The sequence below is a fragment of the Ceratotherium simum genome, chromosome 31 (genome assembly GCF_057802395.1).
Source record: "Ceratotherium simum simum isolate JZ-2026a chromosome 31, ASM5780239v1, whole genome shotgun sequence".
Classification (NCBI taxonomy): Eukaryota; Metazoa; Chordata; class Mammalia; order Perissodactyla; family Rhinocerotidae; genus Ceratotherium; species Ceratotherium simum.
In genome coordinates, this window is record NC_141930.1 from 2,662,464 (window position 1) to 2,686,788 (window position 24,325).

General features: G+C 40.8%; 1 protein-coding gene across 5 annotated transcripts in view; it reads right to left on the bottom strand.

Moving 5' to 3' along the window:
- The window catches only part of WWP1 (WW domain containing E3 ubiquitin protein ligase 1), a 114,834-nt gene that overhangs the window by 33,058 nt on the left and 57,451 nt on the right, over nt 1-24,325 (bottom strand). For all 5 annotated transcript variants that reach the window (XM_087420369.1, XM_087420367.1, XM_087420365.1 and 2 more), the window contains 6 exons: nt 18,351-18,687; nt 4,249-4,344; nt 2,561-2,735; nt 762-816; nt 596-680; nt 343-471 (listed from right to left, as the gene is read on the bottom strand). In XM_087420369.1, the coding sequence (XP_087276495.1) occupies nt 343-471; nt 596-680; nt 762-816; nt 2,561-2,735; nt 4,249-4,344; nt 18,351-18,687 (877 nt within the window). The remainder of the gene's footprint in view (nt 1-342; nt 472-595; nt 681-761; nt 817-2,560; nt 2,736-4,248; nt 4,345-18,350; nt 18,688-24,325) is intronic.

Genomic DNA, 24,325 nt, shown 5'->3' on the forward strand with positions numbered 1-24,325 from the left:
CATTAAACCTCATTTAAGAACTTCAGGCTGGGCCGGCCCCGTGGCTTAGTGGTTAAGTGCGCGCGCTCCGCTACTGGCGGCCCGGGTTCGGATCCCGCGCGCACACTGATGCCCCGCTTCTCCCGCCATGCTGAGGCTGCGTCCCATATACTGCAACTAGAAGGATGTGCAACTACGACATACAACTATGTACTGGGGCTTTGGGGAAAAAAAAAAAGGAGGAGGATTGGCAATAGATGTTAGCTCAGTGCTGGTCTTCCTCAGCAAAAAAAAGAGGAGGATTGGCATGGATGTTAGCTCAGGGCTGATCGTCCTCACAGAAATAAATAGGCTTTCACTTACACGGATGACTTCCCATTGCGAGGATCCTTGAATGTTGTTGTCCTTGTATTATGATCCACAAAGTACCTGACGCCTTCCCGGGTATACCTAATCTCCCAGCCTTCTGGCAGGGGTTCTTCATTCTGTAAGCTAACAGATAAAGCTACAATCACAGCGTGAACATTTTCCAGGTACTAAAAACATCTGAATCCAGGTTTACTTGATTCTGCTGCAGATACGTGTAAGACGATTTAAACCTGTAAAATATACGTACCCTTGGGTTCTCGGGTCTTCCCATTGGGTTGTTTTTGTGTTATGATTCACGAAGTAAACTCTGTCTGTTGAATCTACTCTTTTTTCTGAAAAAGTGAGCACAGCATTTAATAACTATTTGCTATATATACCTCGCAGATATTTTTACCAACAACATATCAGCTTACCCCAGCCTGGCGGCAAAGGCCCGTATGGGTCATTTTCTGCAGCTAGCATTGAAGCCTGATTGGAGAAAGGGTTGGGAGGAGAAATAAAACAACAGTATTTTAATGTAAAAGCAAAGATAAACTAAGCACTTGGCAGAATCAAATTTTATAGTAATTTTCTAAAAAATATGATAAAGGAATGCAAATACAATAATTTTAAGACACTAAGTCCTAAAAATGTCATTATCAACTGATTAAAATTATTAGTTTTTCTAAACTAATTTAAAAATAATATATTGACATCAATATTTTAATCTCTTAGCCTTTCCATAATAATCTACAGGAGCGAGACAGGATGAGAGAGAAGAGCATATAGAAAATTGTGGTGTTTAAACAAGGCAATATTATTTGTTTAAAAATAGAACGATTATCACAGTTCTTTTTAAAACAAACGCCTATTAATAAAACCAATATTAAACTCTAGTATCATCTTTGTACAAATAATTTTATCTTAATATTAGCATCTTTTATATATTCATACATCCATAAAAACAAATTTATGTTTACACATTATTACAACCCAGAAATATATTCCAAAGAAAATGCAGACATTCAACCATCAATTTCAAAAGAATGACAAATACAAAAATCATTACCTGAAAAACCATTTTTTAATGATAAAGTACATGCATCTTGGTGAATATTTTGGGTACTGGATGGCACCACTACGTCAAGGCAGGATCAGCCCTCGACTCTTACCCCAGACTCGGTGTTGTACTTAGATAGGAAACCTCAATCCGTTTAAAGATGTTCTGTTATGTGCAGGAGAACACGCTTCTGATACACACTATGACCTGATTCTGCCGTTTCCCCCAGCTTTAATGTCTACAGTTGAGTCCAACCAAAAATACACACACACAGTACAAAATTTTCTGTTTACTATTTACCACTAAACGATGGGACCTTACTACAGATTTCTGTACAAGTTACCAAAGGACCAGCACTTGGTGGCAGCAGGAGATGCTATGCAAGCTGGGTTGGGCAACCCCCCTCTCCGATGGCTACAGACACCCAGGAGAGTGGGTCAAGCTGCAAATGAGGACTTATCTAACCTCGGAAGAAAATGGAGTTGAACGAGCCAGCCTGAGACAGGATTCTGAAGAAAGAGTTACTTAAGTTTTTGTGTGTGTCTCTCCTAATTCCTTTCCATCTGCTAGCCTCTACATTTTGGGCTTTCAAGTTGCCTCAAAACACTACCTAGAAATGCTCAGTACTTACAACTTATATTTTCTACTTCTTGTGATCAAACCTATTTAACAAATGTTTTTAAATTTTTTCCCCACTCTTCTTAATGGGTGTTTGTTTACTTCAATAAATAAATTACCAATTGATCCAATTTTCAGATAGCATTTGACTTTTTGGACAGTTATCTCCAATCCCAGGAATGTCTTTGGTGGGCCAAACAGATGAAAGTGTTGTTTCTGAGAATCTAGGATGGAAATCAGAATAGCCAGACTATGGCAAGACTGGCCTCAAGTAAAATCAGGAGATAACCAGTTTTGCTTAAAGCAAACAAAATGATTATGATTAAAGGTGGAGGACTGTGAATTGGCAAAGACAAATTATTTTATTAAGAAATTGCATTTATGCAACAGCCACTTAATATCATGTATATCAGAAACGCTAATTATTCATTAAAGATCAACTAAAAAATACCTTGTAATGCAATCTATAACATTAAAAAAAAAAATCACCAAAATAGAGAAGGGCAAACGCCTGGAGGAAAAAGTTGTCTGAACACCTTATACGCTGCTAGTTACCGAATAGAGGTACCGCTGGTTGAACTGCTGCATGGCCCCCTGCAGCTGGTTCCGCTGAGACTGCCACTGCTCGAAGTTCCGGACAGACTCCATGGTCGGCCGCTGCCAGGTGGTCGTTCTGGTGTTATGATCCACATAATAAACTCTTCCACGATCATCGACTCTTCTTTCCCAACTACCGCAAATAACATAAGCAATAGTAATAATTAAAATAAAAAATAATCTCTTAATATAAGAAATTGGAAAATATTTAGTTAACACTTCACTCAAATAATATTTTAATATCAAGTCCAAGACATAATAACTTTAAAAGAATGTAAATATTGACATTCTTCAGAAAAATTATGAACACGTAATTTGCTATCTATTGTAGCTCAATTATCTTCCCCTTCTACAACTACATGATTCCTAGGGACTGTCTGAAAAGAGGCCATAGACAGAACAGTCCCAGTGTCAACCTGACTGCCCCTTCTCCCGCTTTGTCTGATAAGCATTTACTCAGAGGGGGGCAATCTGCCCCTAGAGCCACCGCCCACGTGCAGGATCTTAACTTGGCTCACAGCTTTTGAACCCACCTTCCTGCTGTCACTCTGCTTCGGGACTGAAGTGCTGACCCAGTCTCATCACCCCACCCACCCCGGCTCTCTGGAGAGCACGACGCAAAGAGGCACGCGTTCACACTTCAGCCTCATCTCCCCTGAGATCCCTCAAGACACCCACATGAGAGCCAAATCAACCACTTGCTGGTCCCAAATGTGTTCTATGCTTCATTCTGTCACGCCTGTTTCAACATTCCCTCAGAACAGAATGCCTGTCCCTATTTCTCCACCAACCAGAATTCTCCCCATCCTCCAGGGTCCAGTTCACTTTAAACCAATTTGTGTCACTAATTTATACAACAATTTCAGAAGCCTTTCAGCAACCAATATCACAAAAACAACATATTCTTTGCCTTGAATTTTCTGAACTATGAATGTGTTTTATATTGGTGGACTTTAAGTTGCACCTGGAAGGAGAAGTGGCAAAGACAATAAGGAGAATATTCCACGTACAGACAGTGTTCGAGGAGAACAGAAATAGTGTACTTCAACTAGCTCTCAGAGCAGTACGTACAAAGAGTCATGAAAGAGAACAACCCAAAGGAAAAGGAAGATCAGTTTGTGAATGGCCTTGAATGACAGCCTAAGAGCATGAACTTAATTTAGTCACAGAAATGTTATTCATTTACAACTCTCTATATAATTTTAGCCATAATGTAATACAATTTTACTTGCAGCAATCTTTTAGATCATAATTTTGGACCACTCTAATATCTCTTATGTCATTAAATCTCATGAAATAACATAGTTTAGGGATCACTATCTACGGAGAACCATATATATAAATTGTCCTAAATATGCCTCTCATTCCTTAAAAAATAACAACAAGGACTGAAATTGGACCAAAATTCTGCAACTATTCTCAGTAACTCATGCCAATGTTTGACAATCTCTTGAGAAAGCCCTTTAGACTAGCTGCAAAAGAAATACAACATAAATCTCATTTACTGAACATACATTATTCACAAAAGCAAATCAAGGAAACATAATATGCAAAATTAAAGAATCATTTTATGTTGTATTAAATAAATTTTAAAAATCCTATGTATGATAAAACACAAGTGAAGATGCATGAAGACGCTACATTACCCTGGAGGTAAAGGCTGTGGCCTCTCCCACGTGGTCGTTCGCGTGTTGTGATCCACGTAATAGGTTCTACCATGAGGATCTTTCCTCTGTTCCCACCTTTCATAAAAATGCAAAAATAAACGTAAAAGACAACAAACTAAGGCAATCCAAAAAATGATCCCTTCTTACAATCAGGGAAATTACAGATAAGTTTTACCTTAAAAGGCTATACATATTATAAAGTTGTTTATTTTCTCAATTATTAGTGCTTTTTAAGTTCTTAATTATTCCTTTTCCTTAACAGTATTGGAGACTCAGTAAGTATAGTTAGCAAAGGAGGACAGAATAATATCTAAAGTTTTTAAACGTTACTAATTTAAAGAATTCCAAACCATCAGAAAACAGAAATTGAATCAAGGGTAGAGGAACTTAGCCTAATATCACGCCCAAGGCACAAAATATCAATGAAGTAACATCCATTTATGCCTATAATTTCAAAAATACACATCTAAACAATTTTAGCAGAAATCGCCTTAGACAAGCATGTGGCGATACTGCTCTAGGCACACCCTCCCTCTAGACGTACACAGTGCCTTCCTGCTGTGCGCTTCCATCCCTCTCTCGTTTCTGGTAAGCTGCCGAGAGTATGGACATCCCCGTTTTGTCTTTTCTGTTCTATCTTGAAGACCATCAATTTCTTACTTCCCCACTCTCATTTTCTCTCTGTGGTCCCTGTTTCTTCCTCTCCAGTCTTTCCTTAATATGGTACAGAAGAAAATTTTCTTTTTTTTTGGTGAGGAAGATTAGCCCTGAGCTAACATCCATGCCCATCTTCCTCTACTTTATATGGGATGCCGCCACAGCATGGCTTGACAAGCGGTGTGATGGTGCGCAACCAGGATCAGAACCTGTGAACCCTGGGGCCGCTGAAGTGGAACGTGCACACTTAACCACTACGCCAACAGGCCGGCCCCGAAAAATTTTAATCGTAAAAAGTAAAAATCTGGTTTCTGAGTTTAACATTCTTGTTTTCAATTTCAAAGTAAAATAAATGGAAAATATTTTCCTTTCTCTTAAACCCAGAGACTAGATTTAACTTCTTTTTAGAGAAGACTTTAATTATTCATTTATTTCCTTATTTTCATATACAATGACCACATATATTAAAGCTATTTCCTAAACAAGAAGAACATAGACATACTTAAAATGGCATGCAAAAAAAACAATTAATAGTTCTTTGAGTCACATCTAACAAACGTAAGTCACAAAATGCATTCTTAAGTAGGAACCATGACCAATCAAGATGTCTGAGTTCACAAGTGACTCAGGATCATATAAACTATTAAACTTATCTGCTAAAAAATCACTGTGGTATAAAATCCTACACTGGAACATTCATGCTATCCTGTACTACAAAAATTTAGATATTCCTTATAAAGTATTTCATTAAAAATAAATAACTTGACATTTCAGATTTACTTCATTTGTTTTTATATAATAAAAGTTCACGGGAAGGCAGGATTCCATTTCAGGGATACCTATAACACATACCAATAGGCTATTGACTTGTATGAAAGCTTAACAGCCAAAAGCAAATATCTATAAAATGCATCAAATTTCAAGAACTTCCTGATAATGATACTTTTGCTATTTTTAGGTATTAATTCCTATAATCAGACCTTGAATTTTTATTGCTGTTCTACAGCAAAATTTTCTCATTTCCATCTTTTCTTTACTATTTTTAATTTAGCTTTAATTTTTATCAAAATTATATGTACTTTCACATAGTTTAATATATACCTTCACAGTTATATAATTATGTACACCTTCTCACAGTTTAAACAGTCATATAGTCTACGAGGCTCATTACAAAAAAACAACACAGCCTACTGTCTTTTTAACCTAATTTTCCACTCCTCACAGGCACATTTGCAACTGTTTTAGCCAATTCTTTCAGTGTTTACCTCTTTTTTCTTATTAACAAGCTTACTTCAGTACTTCTTCTTTTTTTTTTTTTTTTTTTAATTTTTTGTTTATTGCAGTAACATTGGTTTATAACATTGTAAAAATTTCAGGTGTATAGTACTTCTTACCTAATTTCAAACAAGGTATGCTGACTTCTCACTAAGAAGGTGAAGCTGTTAAGTCCCTTTCCTGCACACATTTACACATATACTCTGTAACACTTACCCTCCTTCCAGCCCTTCCAAACACACACACACATGCTGCGTCCTTCCCTTAGGGTTATTATTATGACTATGTAAACCCTCTTAACAGCTGAGCCATGGAACATAACACTATTTCTTTTTTTTAATTGTCTCTTTTCTTCCCATTTTCTATGTACTTACTATTAACTCCAAATCCTTTTCTAGTTGCATAAATCTCCTCTCTGAATACTCAAGCTCATCAGGTACTTTTTATCAGTCCTGCCTAGTCACCTGCCTTCTGATCAGCTGCCAGTCTACACCAGCTGACTGCCAGGGCTGCCGCACGTCTGCCACCTTGCCTTTCCCTTCCTCATCGTGCTGGCACTTCTGTTCACTCCTCTTTCAGCAGACCCCTAATTCCTGGATCCCACGTCTTTCACTCTCTCTCCTTAGTTTTGGAGAAACACGAGTCCTGGTAGCTTCCTAAGAAAGAATACACGGGAAGTGAACTTCTAGAAACCTGGGATGTCTGAAAACGTATTTATTCTGTGCACACACTCAAGAGCATGGCTGGACACAGAATTCTAGGTGGGATATAATCTCCCTCGGCATTTAAGGCATTGGCCCATTGTCCTCTAGCTTCTTGTGTTGATTCTGAGAAGTCTAATGCCATTCTGGTGAGTATCAGAGCTGCATTTTTCCTTTTTTTAAACCTCTGGAAATGTTTAGGATTTCTTCTTTGGTCCCAATGTGCTAAATTTTCACAACGCGGTGTCTTAATACAGATTTATTTTCACCTATTATCCTGAGTTTTGGTGAGCCTTTTCAATAAGAAAATTCAAGTTCTTCATATTTGTGAAAAAAGATTTTTTTTGGGGGGCGTATTTTAAGGATTTCTTCCCATTTTCTCTTTCTGGAACTTCCCTTATCAGATCTTCTGAACTGGTCTTCTAATTTTTCTATTTCTTTTATTTTATAAGTTTATCTTTTGGTTCTACTTTCTGGGAAATTTCTTTATCTTTGTCAGCCAAGTCCCACTGAATTAGATTCCCAAGAGCTTTTGTTTGAGTACTCTGTTTTTACAATACCTCGTTCTTGTTTAATATGTTATATCCACTCTCAGCCCTCTGAGAATACTAAAATAGTCCGTTTTCTTCAAGCAGCATTTTCTAGGTTGTTTTGACCTCTGTCTTCCACACTGAGGTCTCCCTCAGATGTCTGATGAGTAAGTACCACACAGCTGACCGGGCGCTGTGTGTGCCTAGGTGGGGCTTGTGGACTGTGGGATTCATTGAAGGGTGATATATATATAAGGCTACTTTGTTGAACAAAAGGATATCAGTATTTTTAGCCTCTTTTGAGGGGTCTTCAATAGAAGACCCTTCCAATCTCCTGGGTGAAAAGGTAAAATCCTAGTTGTCAATTTTCTGGGATTGGGGCAGGAAAGAAGGATGCACGTTTGAAAATTCACTTCCAACTTTCTTTACTTACTAACCTCCTAAGGTTCACCTATGTCCCTTGATTCGGTACACGACCTTGCCCTCAAACGTGCCTGGTGTTCCCAAACGCAGAGAACCTCCAGAGAAGAAACCCCTGGGCAGGCGAGCAATCCTAGCTGCAGGGAGGAAGATTAGGGATTCATCTCTCAAAGGGAGTTTCAATCTATCTTGCTGTTTACAGTGCCATCTTCACCACCACTTCCAGGGATACCTGAAGCTGCCAATTCCTGAGCCACTGAGAAGCACCAAGGCATAGAGCGGGCTTTTCCCACCGACAGGCCAGAACTCAGCTCTCTGGGGTTTGCTCAGTCAGCTCCACTTAATCGTCCTCCACATGATGGCAACCTCATGAGGGACTTGGCTCGGAAGCATCCAGCTAAGCCACTTCCTGATTCCTGACCCTCAGAAACTGTGTAAGATGATACGTCCGTTGTTTTCAACTGCTAAATTTGGGGGTAATTTGTTACACAGTAATAATTAACACACAAGGAAACACTATAAAACCACTCAAAAGAACTGAGGGAGACCTACATATTCAGACCATAAGCTTCATGAAGATTGGGCCTTAGTCTGCATTGCCCATCAGTGTACTAACAGCACATAGCACGGTGCCTGCATAGGAAAGGCGCTTAATACTGACTGATAAAATGTTTGGTGAATGTGTGGATCTACTTGTACTGACGTGGAAATATGACCAAGTTTAAAAGAGCAACTGAAAAACAGTATGTAGAGAGTGATCTCCTTTTCTTAAGATAATTCCACAAGTGTATGCAAAATAGTGTTTTATATAGCTGCTCTCGATCCTCTTCACCTTTTATCTTCCTCAGACAAACTATCACTATCTGACAGTACTGAGTAGGTTTTTACACAGCGCCATGTGGTCAGCCTGCCGAAACACATGCCCCACAGCAGAGTTCTGGGCACTCTGGCCCCTCTGAGCACCCAGCGCCTAGAACAAAGCCTGACCCAGAGAAGTACCTGCTGGTGAAATCATATGTGCCACCACTGTCGGGTGGTGAGCTAAGGGCACTTTAACAAAAACTTTTTTTTTTTTCTGAGGAAGACTGGCCGTGAGCGAACATCTGTTGCCAATCCTCCTCTTTTTGATTGAGGAAGAATGCCTCGGAGCTAACACCTGTCCCTATCTTCCTCCATTTTGTATATGGGACGCTGCCACAACACAGCTTGATGAGCTGTGCGTAGGTCTGCACCCAGGATCCAAACCTGCAAACCCCGGGCTGCCGAAGTAGAGTGCACGAACTTAACCACTATGCCCCCAGGCCAGCCCCTAACAAATATTTCTGTATGATTTAAATATTTTATTTGGTCATGTCTTAGTTTTGTGATCAGAAACAAATTTTAAGGTTAGGGGAAAAAAATAAACATAACTAAGTGCTCCATCCATATAATGGGCCATGAAGCCCTTTTCTAATTTTACGCTAAGTTAATTGCAAATATTTCTAATTGAAATTCACCAAATATTCAGTAAGCACCAAGCATAATGCTAACCACTGGTTCTTAATTTTTCCAAAACAGGGGATCACTTCCACATTTTAGTGTTTTTGTTTTAAACAGAATTTATCTTTCTCAAACTAAACTGCTTGCTACACAGAACATTATATCTAGAACTACTTTTGGATATCTTCTTTATAATTTCTACATTCTATGCACTAGACCAAGGGTAGGCTAACTTTTACTGTAAAGTACCAGACGGTAAATATTTTATGATTTTCAGGCCAAGAGGCAAAATCAAGATTATGTAGGTACTTACATAATAGGAGAGAAAATTCCTGTCGCCCTCCAACCTGTTTTCCCAGGGTGGGGTATCCTAGATGTGGGCATGCTGTGTACCAGTGGTACTCTGCTGACAATACTCTCGGGACACAGAACTCCTGGCGTGCAGGGGAGGAGCCTGGTCAATGTCACTATCTGTCCCAGTGACTCCAGGGTCCCAGGCCTTTCTCTCCTCCCCTGGCAGCTGGTCCCAGAGGAGGCAGAGTGAGATTCTATCTCTTGGGGACTGGCAGTTGCCAAGAGTGAGTCCCCAACGTGTAGGTGGTGATCAGAGTGGGCCTCCGGCAGCAATAAGGGAGGAAGGTGCTGGTGGGATGAGCGGGGAGAGGTGGTACAGGGCAAAGGGGACAGTGTGGCTTGCTGTGGGTGACTCACCGTGATAGCTCACTAGAGCTGTCCCTATGGGTCCTATAAGAGTGGTGGGCTGGAACCAGCCAGAGACTAGATTATTCCAGTAGTAGAAATTCATGAATACCTCCAGATAGGTGCTAATTACCCGGCTGACTGATGAGACTTCTCAGCAGAATTCTTTAATTTCACAGAGAGACGGTACCTGCCACATTTCACTTTTAATCATAACACTCTCCTTTCTAGTATTTAGATATAGTCTGCCTGTTTCACTAAGACATTACATATAAATTTTTTAAAACTTACTACTGAACAAAAACCGTATTTTAAAAAAAAGTAAATGTGGAAGAATTTTGTGAAATACATGACAATACAAATAACAGAATGTAGTTGCTGACTGGATAACTACTGGTTTCAAACTTGGATAATGGGGTAGACGGCAGACTTGCCCTCTCATAACCTCGACCCAGCAGTTCCCTCTCTCCTGTACTGCTCATCTGCCTCCACTGACCCCTGCCCACCAGCAGCTGATTGCCCTGTCTCTCCCATTATACAAAACAAAAAGCACCCCTCACCCCTCTACCTTTTCTTGCCCACTCCTACCAAACACTCTGCTTCCCCTGTGTGTTCACAGGGGAAAAGTTTTACACATCAGTTCTCACTCTTCAAGAGTTTTTTATCATACTTCCACCCCTCCCATTCACTCCATCACACAGCAACCACTCTGTCAAAGGTCAACAACAAATAATCTCTTTGTTGTTAGATTCAATGGGTGCCTTTCAGTTCTGATCTTACTTGAAATTTTTAGCCGCTTTTGACCTTGTTAACCATTTCCTCTAGAGGCATTTACAAGCCAGGGCCTTTGCCCAATTGCTCGCTCATTCAACACGTTTAATCAAGTGCTAATTCACTTCTACTTAAAAAATATTTATTAAGTACCTGCCATACGGCAGGCACAGTTTTAGCCACAAGGAATATAGAAATGGACAAAATAAAGTCCCTTTTTCAGTCTAGGGGAGAGAAAAGAAAAACACACAAACAGATATATGTCACACAGGGATTTAAGTGTTATAAACAATAATAATACAGATTATAGCATGCTAATTAAAAGAAACCTACTCAAAAGAGTTGATATGGATTCCATTTACATTAAGTACTAGAAGAGGGAAATCTCTAATCCACAGTGGAAAAATATCAGAACAGTGATTGCTTCTCTAAAAGTAGGGACAAGGATTGACTGAAAAAAGAGGCTTGAGAGAACTTTCTAGGGTGATGGTAATACTCCGTATCTTGATAAGGGTTTGGGTTACACGGATGTACGTGTTCACCAAAACTCATCATGTGGTAGTCATTTCACACTATATACAAATATCGAATCATTACGTTGTACACCTGAAACTAATGTAATGTTATGTCAATTATCTCTCAATTAAAAAAAGTCATCAAAATGGTACACTTAAGACTTGTGTATTTCTTTCTATGTAAACTTTACCTAAAAAACTTTAAACAAATATTAAGCTCTAGTTAATGATATACAAACTGAAGTGTTGACAGGCAAAATGTACTGATATCTGCAACCTACTGAATTGCATTGAAAAATTAGACGGATGGAGACAGGAAGAGATATGAGATGAAGCAAGCAGAGTAAAATAATTGTAGAATCTAGTGGTAGGTATATGAATAGTCACTGTAAAATTCTTTAAACTTTCTACCTGTTTGTGAATTTTCATAACAAAAGGTTGGGAAAAAATAAGGCAGGGTAAGGGGATGGGGCAGAGGGGCCTGATTTGGACAGCGGAATCAGAAAAGGCCTCTGGAATGAGGTAACATTGTTGGTGCCACTCATACAATAAATGTATGTATTTACCATACATATTAAAGGTTTTGTTCTTATCATCTTTAATCTACATCAGGGTATGGGGCGTTGCTCCAGTCTCTGAGGCATATCCAGTAAAACAAAAGATTATAAGGAACTAAGACTAGATAGACCAGATGTCTGCCCCACCCCGAGACCAGCCCCTATATAACTGGCCTGTAGTCTTTGTTCTGTATGATGGTTCTTTTGGATGGTAGTCCCCCACCTTCCACCTTGCTAGCAAGCTGTAATAAGACCCTTTCTCTTCTGTCACCTTGCCTCTCGACTGCTGGCTGTGGCAAGCAGAAGACCCCTTTTTGGAGGTAACGACATTTGAGCCGAGACCTGAACGTTGAGTCAGGCAGACATCTGAGGAACAACATTCCACACAGCAGTTAGAGCAAAGGCAAAGGTCTCTGGGTGAGATCACGCTTGGCATAATGCTCCGATGTCATCGCCAAGTTGGCACACTCTTCCTTCAGGACACTCTAGCCATCCGATTCTATTGTGTGGTTACCTAAAGAATTGAGTAAATTACCAAAGAGAGGAAACATAGGAACTAAGGAAGATTTCTGAGGAGGGAAGATGATGTAGATCTGAAAACCGCTGACTTAGTTACACAAGCCAAGTACGCCTAAGGCAGGAGGACCAACCCTGGCTCTACCTTCCTACTCTTCTGTCTCCTCACAACCCGTTTCCACGGCCCATCCTAACATCACCCTGAAAGACCAGCATCTTCCTTAGTGCAGGCAATTTTAACTTCTCACTTGGATTAGTAGCTTCTAAACTTCTTTGACCATAGCTCACAGAGTAAGAAATACATTTTACATAAACATCTCTGTGTGTTCTAGTCTGCTATTTATTTACAGATTTTATATGCATAAACACCAGAAGAACAAACTTTCTGGAAACAATGCTTGCTCTTACTACAACTAAAACACTTCAGTACTTTCTGTTCTCATCTATATTGATTTATTTCATTATGTGTTCAAATGCTGGTCATAATCTATTAATGGGTTGCAACCTGCAATTTGAAAATCACTCATCTAGGTTACTACAAAATTCTCCTAATGCAAAAATCACATATGGCAGCTACAGGCAAGCTGAAGCATCTATTTGGCCCCCACAGAATTAAGTTTATGTACTTATCCTTTTAAATTGGAATGCCTGCTTCTCTCATTTATAAAACAGCCTGGCTGCTACCCTAACTTGTCTCCTTAACTCCTAATCTGTCTATACTACTAAAATGATCTTCATAAAACGCAAACATTTCTATGCCACTCCCCTACTTAAAATTCTTTAACACTTAGCAGGTATACAAAATTCTTCATAGGACTGTTTACTCTTCAGTACTATATACCTTGCTTCTTCAAATGCTGAACTCAAGCTGTAACAAAATACTATTTCCTGAGCTCAGCTTACTCGTTTTTATGGATGCTAGAGCAACATGCAGTTGGCTCTACTGAGAATAAATCCCTTCACCACTTGCGCCTCCATTATTGCTTTGCTAACTCTTCCTCCACTTTTGGCTTGCCCTGGTGGTCTAGTGGTTAAGATTCAGCACTCTCACTGCAGTGGCCCGGGTTCATTTCCCAGTCAGGGAACCACACCTCCTGTCTGTCGGTTGTCATACTGTGGCAGCTGCGTGTTGCTGTGATGCTGAAAGCTATGCCACTGGTATTTCAAATACCAGCAGGGTCACCCGTGGTAAATGGGTTTCAGCAGAGTTTCCAGATTGCAACAGACTAGGAAGAAAGACCTGGCCACCCACTTCCAAAACTAGCCATGAAAACCCTGTGAATAGCAGCATAGCATTGTCTGACAGAGCACTGGAAAGTGAGAGGATGGTGGAAAAAGACCAGGCAAGGTTCCGCTCTGCTATACACAGGGTCGCTAGGAGTCAGAATCAACTCGACAGCACTAACAAAGACTCCTCTTTCAGAAATCCACATAAAGGTCATCTCTTCCAAAAGGATTCTTTGATCTCAATAGCACAAGTTACTCCCCGCTAACCTCTCTCTGCATATGTTCCCTCCCACAGCATCCTCACCTTACCTCTAGCATAGCTCTAACTGTACTGCATAGTCATTGATTGTTGACTTATCTTTATCCCTCATTAGACCATGAGGTTCTTGAGAGCAAAGAACAACTTCTTATATGTCTGCGTCACACTGGCAGGCACATGAGAGACTAGGATAAACAACTAAGCTGCCAAACATAGGAGATAAAGGGACAGTGAGAGACTTTTTAGAGGGAAGGGAAGATAATGTAGGGCCTGAAACGCTTACAGAAAACAGAAGTGGGGATTTCCAGTAAATAGTTGAAAATAAGCTCAAAGAAAGGTCTGGCTGGACACAGAGACTACACAGTGATGGAAGAGTGCAAGATCCACCAGAGTAAGCACACGCAGGAGAGGACCAAAGGCCGAAACCACAATTAGGCAGCGACTGAAATCAGATGAGCCGGGAGAGAGCACTGAGGTAACACAGTTCAGAAAGTAAGAAAGGGGTGTGAACACAGCGACTGTCCTGAGAAAATGAGGGCAACAAGGGAGAGACCTCCAGAAGCGCAGTTTCCACAGCCATGTGAGTAGACACTCTAACTGCTATCAGCTGCACTGGAAAGTACTGTGTCCATCTTTTTATTACAGCATTTTCAAATTGCATTGTACATATGTTTACAAATCTGAGCCACTAAATAAGCTTCTTGAAGGCAGAGACAATGAATCATTAATTAAAATTAGTACCATCAAAGCCAAGTAAAGACTCAAAAAAACTGCTAAGTAAATATGGGAGAGATGACCAAATGGAACACACACACAGAATACCCCATAAAGGAAATCATGGGAGCTGAATAATTACAGTGGGAAATTTAAAGGAGATTAAGAATTACCAAGCAGCAATGAAAACCTGAGTTTGTAACAGAGCCAGTCAGCAGTTAGGTGACCCTCCCCAGCCCTCAGTATTAACTGAGAAAAAGGATGGCTACTTGTTCGCAAGTTTGGGGCCTGGAGAGTAGACCATAAAGGAAGCCAGAGAACTCAAGTTATTATGTAGAGTGTCATGGTCACTCTCATCTAAAAGTAAAAATAGAGCAGCATGGCGGAGTGAGCTTCCTCCACTGAACTCTCCCCCTCTAAGACACAACACAAAGGACATTCACATTCCAACAGAAGCTATCCACACAACACAGGGGACGTCTGAGGTACCCACGCAGCTGTACACCCGAGGACAGACGTGCTGGAATCCCCAGAAGTGGAACGAGGTAAGAGGAGCTCCCTTCCTTCCTCAAGCTCTTCGACCCTGAGACTGAGAACATGCAGCTCTCCACGGGAAAACCAGCGCTCCCCAAGACCCCTCACAGACTGAGGGGAATCCCCGTATGGAGGGGGCGGAACTGTTGTGAGGGTACTTTAGACAAGCTAGCCCCTCGGGAGAGCAGAGAGCAACAGGGAAGTGAGAAACCTCTGGGATCGGGAGGCTAAAGTAAGTGACAGCCCCCCCACCCCCCCGGCGCTTCAGCATAGTGGCCCTGCAGCATTAGCTCAGCGGCGCTGCGGCTCGGCCCCAGTGCCAGCAGCAGCGGTGTACCTGTGTCCCACCCCAGCAGTGGCTCCCCAGAGCCCCGGCACCAGCAGCGGCAGTGTGCCCCTCTCCCGGCACCAGCGACATGTGCCCCAGCCCCAGAGGTGGCAGCCCCCCGGTGCCCGGGCAACAGCGGCAGCAGCGCGCCCACACCCAGTCCCCAGCAGCGGTGACACCCAACACCCCGGCCCCACCAGAGACGACGGCCCCCGGAGCCCCTGCAGCAGTAGCAGCAGCGCACCCCTGCCCAGGCACTAGTGGCTCAGGCCCAAGAGCACCCAAGCCCCAGCTGCCCTGGCTTGACTGTGCCACAGCCACAGCTGCACTGACTCGACTGCACCATGGCCCCCAGATGCCCAGCGTCGACCGCGCCACAGCCCTAGCTGCCCTGGCTCCTTCAGCTTAACCACACCCCAGCCACAGCTGCCCTGACTCGACCGCGCACCAGCCCCAGACGCAATAGCTTGACCACACCCCAGCCACAGCTGCCCTGACTCGACTGCACACCACAGCCCCCAGCTGCCCAGGCTCGACCGCGCACCAGCCCCAGATGCAATAGCTTGACCATGCACTGGCCACAGCTCCTTCAGCTTGACCACACCCCAGCCACAGCTGCCCTGACTCGACTGCACACCACGGCCCCCAGCTGCCCAGGCTCGACCGCGCACCAGCCCCAGATGCAATGGCTTGATCGTGCACTGGCCACAGCTCTAGCTACTCTGGCCTGGCCACGCTCCAGTCCCAGCTTTTCCGGCCCAGCCGCGCTTCAGCTACAGCTGCTTCAACCCAAGCCCTCTCTAACTCCAGCTGCTTCCACTCAGCTGCGCTTCAGCTCAGCCACTCCTCAGCTCAGCCGCAGGCCGACCAGAGCACCCGCGGATCGAGGCAGGCACAGAATACACAGCTCTTGGCCCCCATTCAACCGCGGCAAGAGGAAACTTCGATCAGATATTTTCACTGTGAGGAAAAGTAAGCCAACACCGACAGGCACTATGCAAAAATATGCTAAATCTCCAAACCAAAAGGAAAATGAAAAGCACCCAGAAGTCAACCCGGAAAGCACAGAAATGTATAAACTTAATGACAGAGAATTCAAAATAGCCATCATAAAAAAGCTCAATGAAATACAAGAAAACACAGGTAGACAATTCAACGAAATCAGGAATTTCTTCAGAAAAGAGACTGAAATTATAAAGAAAAACCAATTAGAAATCTTAGAGATGAAAAACACAATAGAGGATACAAAGACAAATCTGGAAGCCTTAAGCATCAGAGCTGACAATATGGAGGAAAGAATTAGCAATATTGAGGACAGCAATGCAGAAATACTCTAGACAGAGGAGGAAAGAGAACTAAGACTAAAAAGAAATGAAGAAACTCTCTGAGAAACATCCAACTCAATTAGGAAATCCAACATAAGGATTATAGGTATTCCAGAGGCAGAAGAGAGGGAAAAAGGAGCAGAGAACTTGCTCAAAGAAATAATAGCTGAGAACTTCCCAAACCTGGGGAAGGAGCTGGAAATACCAGTGAATGAAATAAATAGATCTCCTAAATATATCAACACGAAAAGACCCTCTCCAAGGCAGATAGTAGTAAAGCTGGCAAGAGTCAATGACAAAGAAACAATATTAAGGACAGCTAGACAAAAAAGATAATGTACAAGGAATTCCTATCAGGCTCTCAGCCCACTTCTCAACAGAAACTGTACAGGCTAAGAGAGAGTGGAATGATATATTCAAAATTCTGAAAGGCAAAAACTTTCAGCCAAGAATACTCTATTCAGCAAAAATATCCTTCCGATATGAAGGAAGATATGGAGAAACAATAACTATCCCTGATAAACAAAAGCTAAGGGAGTTCATTGCTACAAGACCCCCACTACAAGAAGTGCTCAAGAAGGCCCTCATGCCTGAGAAAAAAAGAGAAAGGGGATACAAGTTTCGAACAAGGAAGAAAATAAGTTGACAAAACCATCAAAATTGCAGCTATCAGAATAGATTAGCAGACACTCAATTATAAAACCAAAGATCAAGGGAAAGAAAACACCAAAAATAAATATAACCTCATCACTTTAAACACAAACTGGTGCAGCCTCTATGGAAAACAGTATGGAGATTCCTCAAAAAATTAAAAATAGAACTACCTTATGATCCAGCCATCCCACTACTGGGTGTCTACCCAACCAATCTGAAATCAACAATCCAAAGAGGCTTATGCACCCCTATGTTCATCGCAGCATTATTCACTATAGCCAAGAAGTGGAAGCAACCTAAGTGCCCCTCGACTGATGAGTGGATCAAGATGTGGTATATATACACAATGGAATACCACTCAGCCATAAAAAAAGACAAAATCATCCCATTTGCAACAACATGGATGCACCTGGAGAGTATTATGTTAAGCAAAATAAGCCAGAAGGACAAAGACAAACACCACATGACTTCACTCATAAGTGGAAGATAAACCAATACATGGACAGAGAGAATTGTTTAGTGGTTACCAGGGGCAAGGGGGGAGGGGCGTGGGCACAAGGGGTGAAGGGATGCATTTACATGGTGACTGACGAACAATAACGTACAATAAAAATTTCACAATAAAGAAAAAACAAAGTAAAAATAAACCAAGAACCAAATCAAGAGGGTCCTGCAAATTAACATCAGTTTTTTTCTTTCACCTTCATACTGCACATACGGCAACTAGATGAGCAATTGTTCTTCGTTTTAAAAAGTACTTGGTTTGTAGCAAATAAGCAAATAGTATGAATCAGATTCCAACTTAGATTTCAAATTAATGAACAATGGAAAAATTTTACATACATATTAAACAGTCATATATTACCAAACAGTTGCTGCTTCAATTTAAGTCAGAAGTCTAAACAACAAACGTAACATACCCTGATGGCAAAGTTTCTGTGCTGGCATTTCCAGGCTGCTGCCGCACAGCTTCCACACATCCATCAGGCTGTCTTAACTTTGCTGCATCTAAAGCAGAACTGCCTCCAGAATGAGCGGCGGCAGGGTCTACTATACTTCCAGCCTCAGACCCAAATGCTGCACTGGCAGAAAGAATACTTTCATGGTTTTCTGTGGAAGGCGGCAGGTCTTGAACCGGAGGTTCTTCAGCAGCAGCACTAGTGCAAGGTGACGATGACGCGGCTTCCCCAGATGCGACTGCGGCACCCGGGGCGGAAGCATCGTCGGTTGGTGCAGATGAGGATGATTCTCCATTAACTGAAACAGGAACGTTAATAAGACAATCTATCAAAGGATGACACAGCAACCAATTAACTCATGAGTTATACTTGTTCAGACCTAATTCACACTGAGCAATGTACCAGGTACTGATGAAAATAAAATGACATTCTATTTTTTGTTGTTCATATTTTAGAGATAAACATGCAAATAATGAAAATTTAAGAATATATATATATACACACACACACCCCCCAACATTAGGAAAGAGAAACCAACATTAGGATAACAAACGTTTTTCCTCCAAATTATTAATTCTGAAAGTCTGCATGGGCTATATAAAAACTTTAAATATGATGGCTTTCAATCTCCCTTTTAGTATGCAAATTGTAGCTAATATCAAAAGAACTCTTTCGCCAACAGTGGGAAATATGTAATAGCATTAATTCTGAAGACAGTACTACAGAGCACTGCAAAAAAGATACACTTTCTGAAGAAATAACTTACTACTGGGATCTGGTGATACAATTTTCTTAATTTTCATTTTAAATGTGATTGATCCATTTCAACTATGTATCACTATAAAAGTGAGTCAAATTAAAATGGAAAAGAGAAGAGATTACTGATCAAAATCTATTAGATTATACATCAAGATTCTAAATCAATGGGGGACAGAGACATAATTAAGAGTAATGGACTCTTCAGGTAGATTTTTAAACAAAGAAAAAGACTAACATAGTGGACAGGAGAGAAGAGTATACTATTAAAGGAATCAAACCGTAAGTGCAGAAGAACAGAATGAACGAATTTCTGTACCAAACCCGGGGGAGAGAAGGGCTTTGGGGGGAAACACAATCAATGACGAAATACAAGAAATAAAAAACTTAGAAAGCTGCTGTGTACCCAACACTGTTAGATAACATGGAGGAAGAAAAGAGAATGTGCACAGAGACTAAATTCTGGTGTCTCCTCTATGATGCTCACTTACAAGAATTGTCTCATTTAATTTTTATTCTTCAGTAGCGTGGAAATTAATTTCCACAAAAGAAAAGATTAGCAGCGGTCTTGTCAAAATGAAACAACACTAAGTGGGAAGACAGGAATATCTGATCAAAGATAATCCAACAAGAAACAGTCGTAAACCTTTGTGCATACTAAAACATAGCACATGCAACACAAACCGCTAGAAGCAGAGGAAGAAGATTAACCATGAAACAGCACCATCCAGCTGCTCGAGGCGAAACCTTCCCTCGTGCAATAACCCAACAGTGAGGGCTCTTGGCTCTGTTCTGCATCTTGACCACCATCGCCTGCCCCATCATGCTGGCTCACACTACTGCACCAGCCCCTCACCTGTCCACCCGATGCCTCTCTCGTCCAACTGCAACCCATTCTCCAAATCGCAGCCAAAGTAGCCTTTTCCAAACATATAACAGATCTGTTTACTCCCCTACTCACACATGCCAGTGGATTGCCATTACAACCAGCATCAAGTCCAGTGTCTGATCACAGCCCGTGACGGAGACCGGACAGTCTGCTCCACAGCTACGCCTGACTTCTCAACGGTCTTCCTTCCGTTCCCTGAACAGAGCAAACTCCTTCCCACTTCAGGGACGTGCACCTCCTGTTCCCACGGGCTCAGGATATCTCAGGACTGGCTTCTTCGCACCACTTAGAGTCCATGCTCACCACACCTTTGGAAAGGCAGTCTCGAGTAACTTATTCAATGTTGTACCCACCCCACCCTCACCCTAGGCTACTTATTACACTGTTTTCTTTTGCCTCTCTTGTTCTGAAATCATTTTATGTCTTTTTCATTCAGTTCAAAGTGCAAAAACTTTGTCAGAATTGTTCATTTTGTGTTCCCAACAGCTACAAAATGCCTGGCATAAGAAAACAACAAATATTTGTTGAATCAATAAATTAAAGACAAATCACAGAGGAAGAAGTGAACACACCTCTCTCACAACTAGGCAGATAACAGACGCAGCCTTGGTAGAAACACTAACTAGGTATATATAAAGGATTTAATTTTATTTATTTTATTCTTTTTCCCCCAAAGCCCCAGTAGATAGTTGTATGTCATAGCTGCACATCCTTCTAGTTGCTGTATGTGGGATGCGGCCTCAACATGGCCGCAGAAGCGGTATGTTGGTGCGCGCCCGGGATCCGAACCCGGGCGGCCAGCAGCGGAGCGTGCGCACTTAACCACTAAGCCACGGGGCCAGCCCGTATATGAAGGATTTAACAGCACAATCAATACACTTGATCTAAATTACACAGTTAGAGACGTAGTTCTGAGTTTCCACTGTGTATGTACTCCATCCAATTACTCTAAGAATTTTTAGGAAAGCTGACATATGTAAAGGACAAAAGGAAAATCCTCAATTTCATAATCAGGAGGCCACATTCTGACTATAATTCAATAAAACTGGAAACAAACAAAACAAAATACAACTTAACTGAAATGTTTACTAAAGTCTGGAAGAATATGTTAAACACTTTTTAAGGATTATCTGATTTAATTCTCACAGAACAATACTATGAGGCAGACACCAGCATTATTCCCTTTTTACTGGTAAGCAAACTGATTCTTATATGTCCATAAAAATGATAGTTCTCTCCCACCCACAATGAATTTGTTTAGAAGATAAATAATAATAATAATTATTGTGTTAAGAAATAATAATGAAATTACAAACTTTAGGAAAATTAATGGCAATGAAAACACTTATACCAAACTGCTATTGGACATGGCCAAAGATGTATCCAAGGATATAAGAAAGAGTGGCAAAAAATGAGCTTAGCATTCAATTCTAGAGCTGGGGGTGGGGGTGGGGGGTATGGAGGATGGTAGAAGGAAAAGAATTAAAAGACTAATAAAACAGACCAGAATTTCCTAACTTACCTGATAAGAACCAGGTGGGATCTTGTTCAAAGTATAAATCTCAGTTCCCATCTAGACTTACTGAATCTCTAGGGGAAATCTCTAGGGAAGGGTCTGGGAATCAGTATTTTTAACAAATGCATCAGATTAACTCATCAGCAAAGATGGAGAAACCATAAAATATACCTTGCCAAGTTTCAGAAAGAAAAATATATAACATGAATAACATTAGGAATACCACGTACGACTTTATACCAGTAAGTCTGAACTATATTAACTAAACTAACGCAAGAGAAAAAAAAAGTGAAAAGACCAATCAGGGTAACAATGGAAAACCTGAGGAAAGATCTAACACTGTCCCCCCAGAAGGCACCAGTCCCAGTTAGCTTTTTTGTGAAAATTCTATGAAGCCTTCAACGAACAGATCACTCTCATGCTATTTAAAGTGTTACAGTACATTAGGGGAGAAAAAGAAAAAAAAGTTTAACTTATTCTGTGAAGGTAATATAACCCTAAAGCTGAAACTGAATAAATTCAAAGATGGTTTAATATTAGGAAATTATGTTAAGAAATTGACTATGTTAACATATTAAAAGATAAAAGCCATATGATTATTTTCAATACAAACCAAAAAACATTCAATAAAGTCTTGATAAAACACGTGATAAGAGGAATCAAGGAAAATTCATGAATAATCTAGATTATCTATCAGAAACCTAGAGTAAACATTATATATTAATGGAAAAACATTAGAAGAACTTCTATTAAGATCAGGAACAAATTAAAATCAGGAACAAAACAAGGAAGATCATAATCACCACTCCAATTCAAAATTGTTGATTATAATTGACAATTTGCAATAAGACAAGAAAGAAGTGAAAAATATTGGAAATAAAATGGTAAAACTCATTTATAGAAAATAAGATTATTTACTTAGAATACAGAAAAGAATCAAGTGAAAAACCATTAGAACCAATTAATTTGTCCAAAACATTTCAGCACAATGACCACATACACGTTCAACATCAAGATTACACTCAAGACCTATCCGAAGAAAACTAAAAAATATTACCAAGAGACATTTTAAAACACAGATTAAATGGAAAGACACAAAATATCTCAGGATGGGAAAATTCAGTATTGTTAAAAAAAGTAATAATAATAATAAACTCTCCTCAAAATGCAAATATTGGTAAGGAGGCAGAGCAAGAGGAATTCTTATTCATGGCTAGAATGAAAAAGGGTACAGCCACTTCGGGAGACAGTTTGGCAGTCTCTTACAAAAATAACCATGTTCATTGTATAATCCAGCAGTCACAGTCCTCAACTCAGTTGAGTTGAAAACTTAAGTCCACACAAAAACCTGCACGTGAATGTTTATATCAGCTTCATTCACAACTGCCAAAACCTGGAAGCAACCAAAATGCTTCTACAGGTGAGTGGATAAACCAATTGTGGTATGGTACAACCATACAACAGAAGCTTCAATATTGCTAAGGGAAAAAAAGCCAGTCTGAAATGGCTACAGATTGTCTGATTCCAACTACATGACATTCCGAAAAAGGCAAAACTATAGAGACAGTAAAAAGATCAGTGGTTGCCAGGAGTGTGGGGAAAGGTATGAACAGGTGGCACACAGGGGATTTTTAGAGTGGTGAAATAATTCTGTATGATACTGTAATGGTGGATACGTGACAACACGCATCCCTTAAATCTCACAGAAGCCATATAACATAAAGTGAACTTGATATAAACTATGCACTTCAGTTAATAATATTTATACTGGTTCATTAATTGTAACAAACGTACCACAGTAATGCAAGCTGTTAATAACGGGAACTTCTGAGCGGGGAAGGGGAGCACATCTTTGATTGGAGGGATCATTATTCATACATATCTGTGGTTCTCAACTGGGGACAAACATGCACCCCCCCACAAAAGACATTTAGCAATGTCTGGAGATGTGTCACTACTGGGCAAAGAGAGGATGTTACTGGCCTCTTGTGTGTACAGGTCAGGAATGCTGCTGTAATCCTGCTACGCCCAGGGCAGCCACTCACAACAAAGAATCATCTGGCCCAAGATGTGAACAGCGCCAAAGCTGAGAAATTCTGATGTTATGTCCCCAGCCACTGGGCAGTGTGCAGTCTAAGGTAGTTGCAAAATAAACATCTGTTAACCAAGACAGGATATAAGGATGACTAAATGGACAAACTGACAAACAAGACAAAAGCAAAAGGGAAGGAAGGAAGGGGGGCGGATCACAGGCTCATGATGAATCACTGCTCATGATGAATATGGAGAATTAGACGTAAGCAAACTACTAAAATCTTATGTGACAGGTACGATAGTAGAAGCTCATGCAAAGCATTTCCTTCTCTACAGACATAAGACCACACCCTCGGTCTCCTATTGAACGTACCCCAAGCTTTATTTTCAGCCATTATGACTTCTGGATTGTAAGACAGATCTCCCTAATCTCACGTTTAATCCTTGAGAAGCAAGTATCCCATGGACTTTATGATACGTACCTCTCATAACACCATGAATTTGTCCTCACTCCAACAGTTCATTCAAATAAAGAGAAAAAGGTGGAAATACTGGAGTATCTGAATATCATTTTTATTCCTTTTTAAATGTCTGACACAAAAAACAGCTTGTGTAGGGGCTAGCCCAGTGGCATAGTGGTTAAGTTTCACGTGCTTGTCAAGCCATGCTGTGGTGAGGCCCCATGTACAAAATAGAGGAAGATGGGCACAGCTGTTAGACAGGGCCAATTTTCCTCACCAA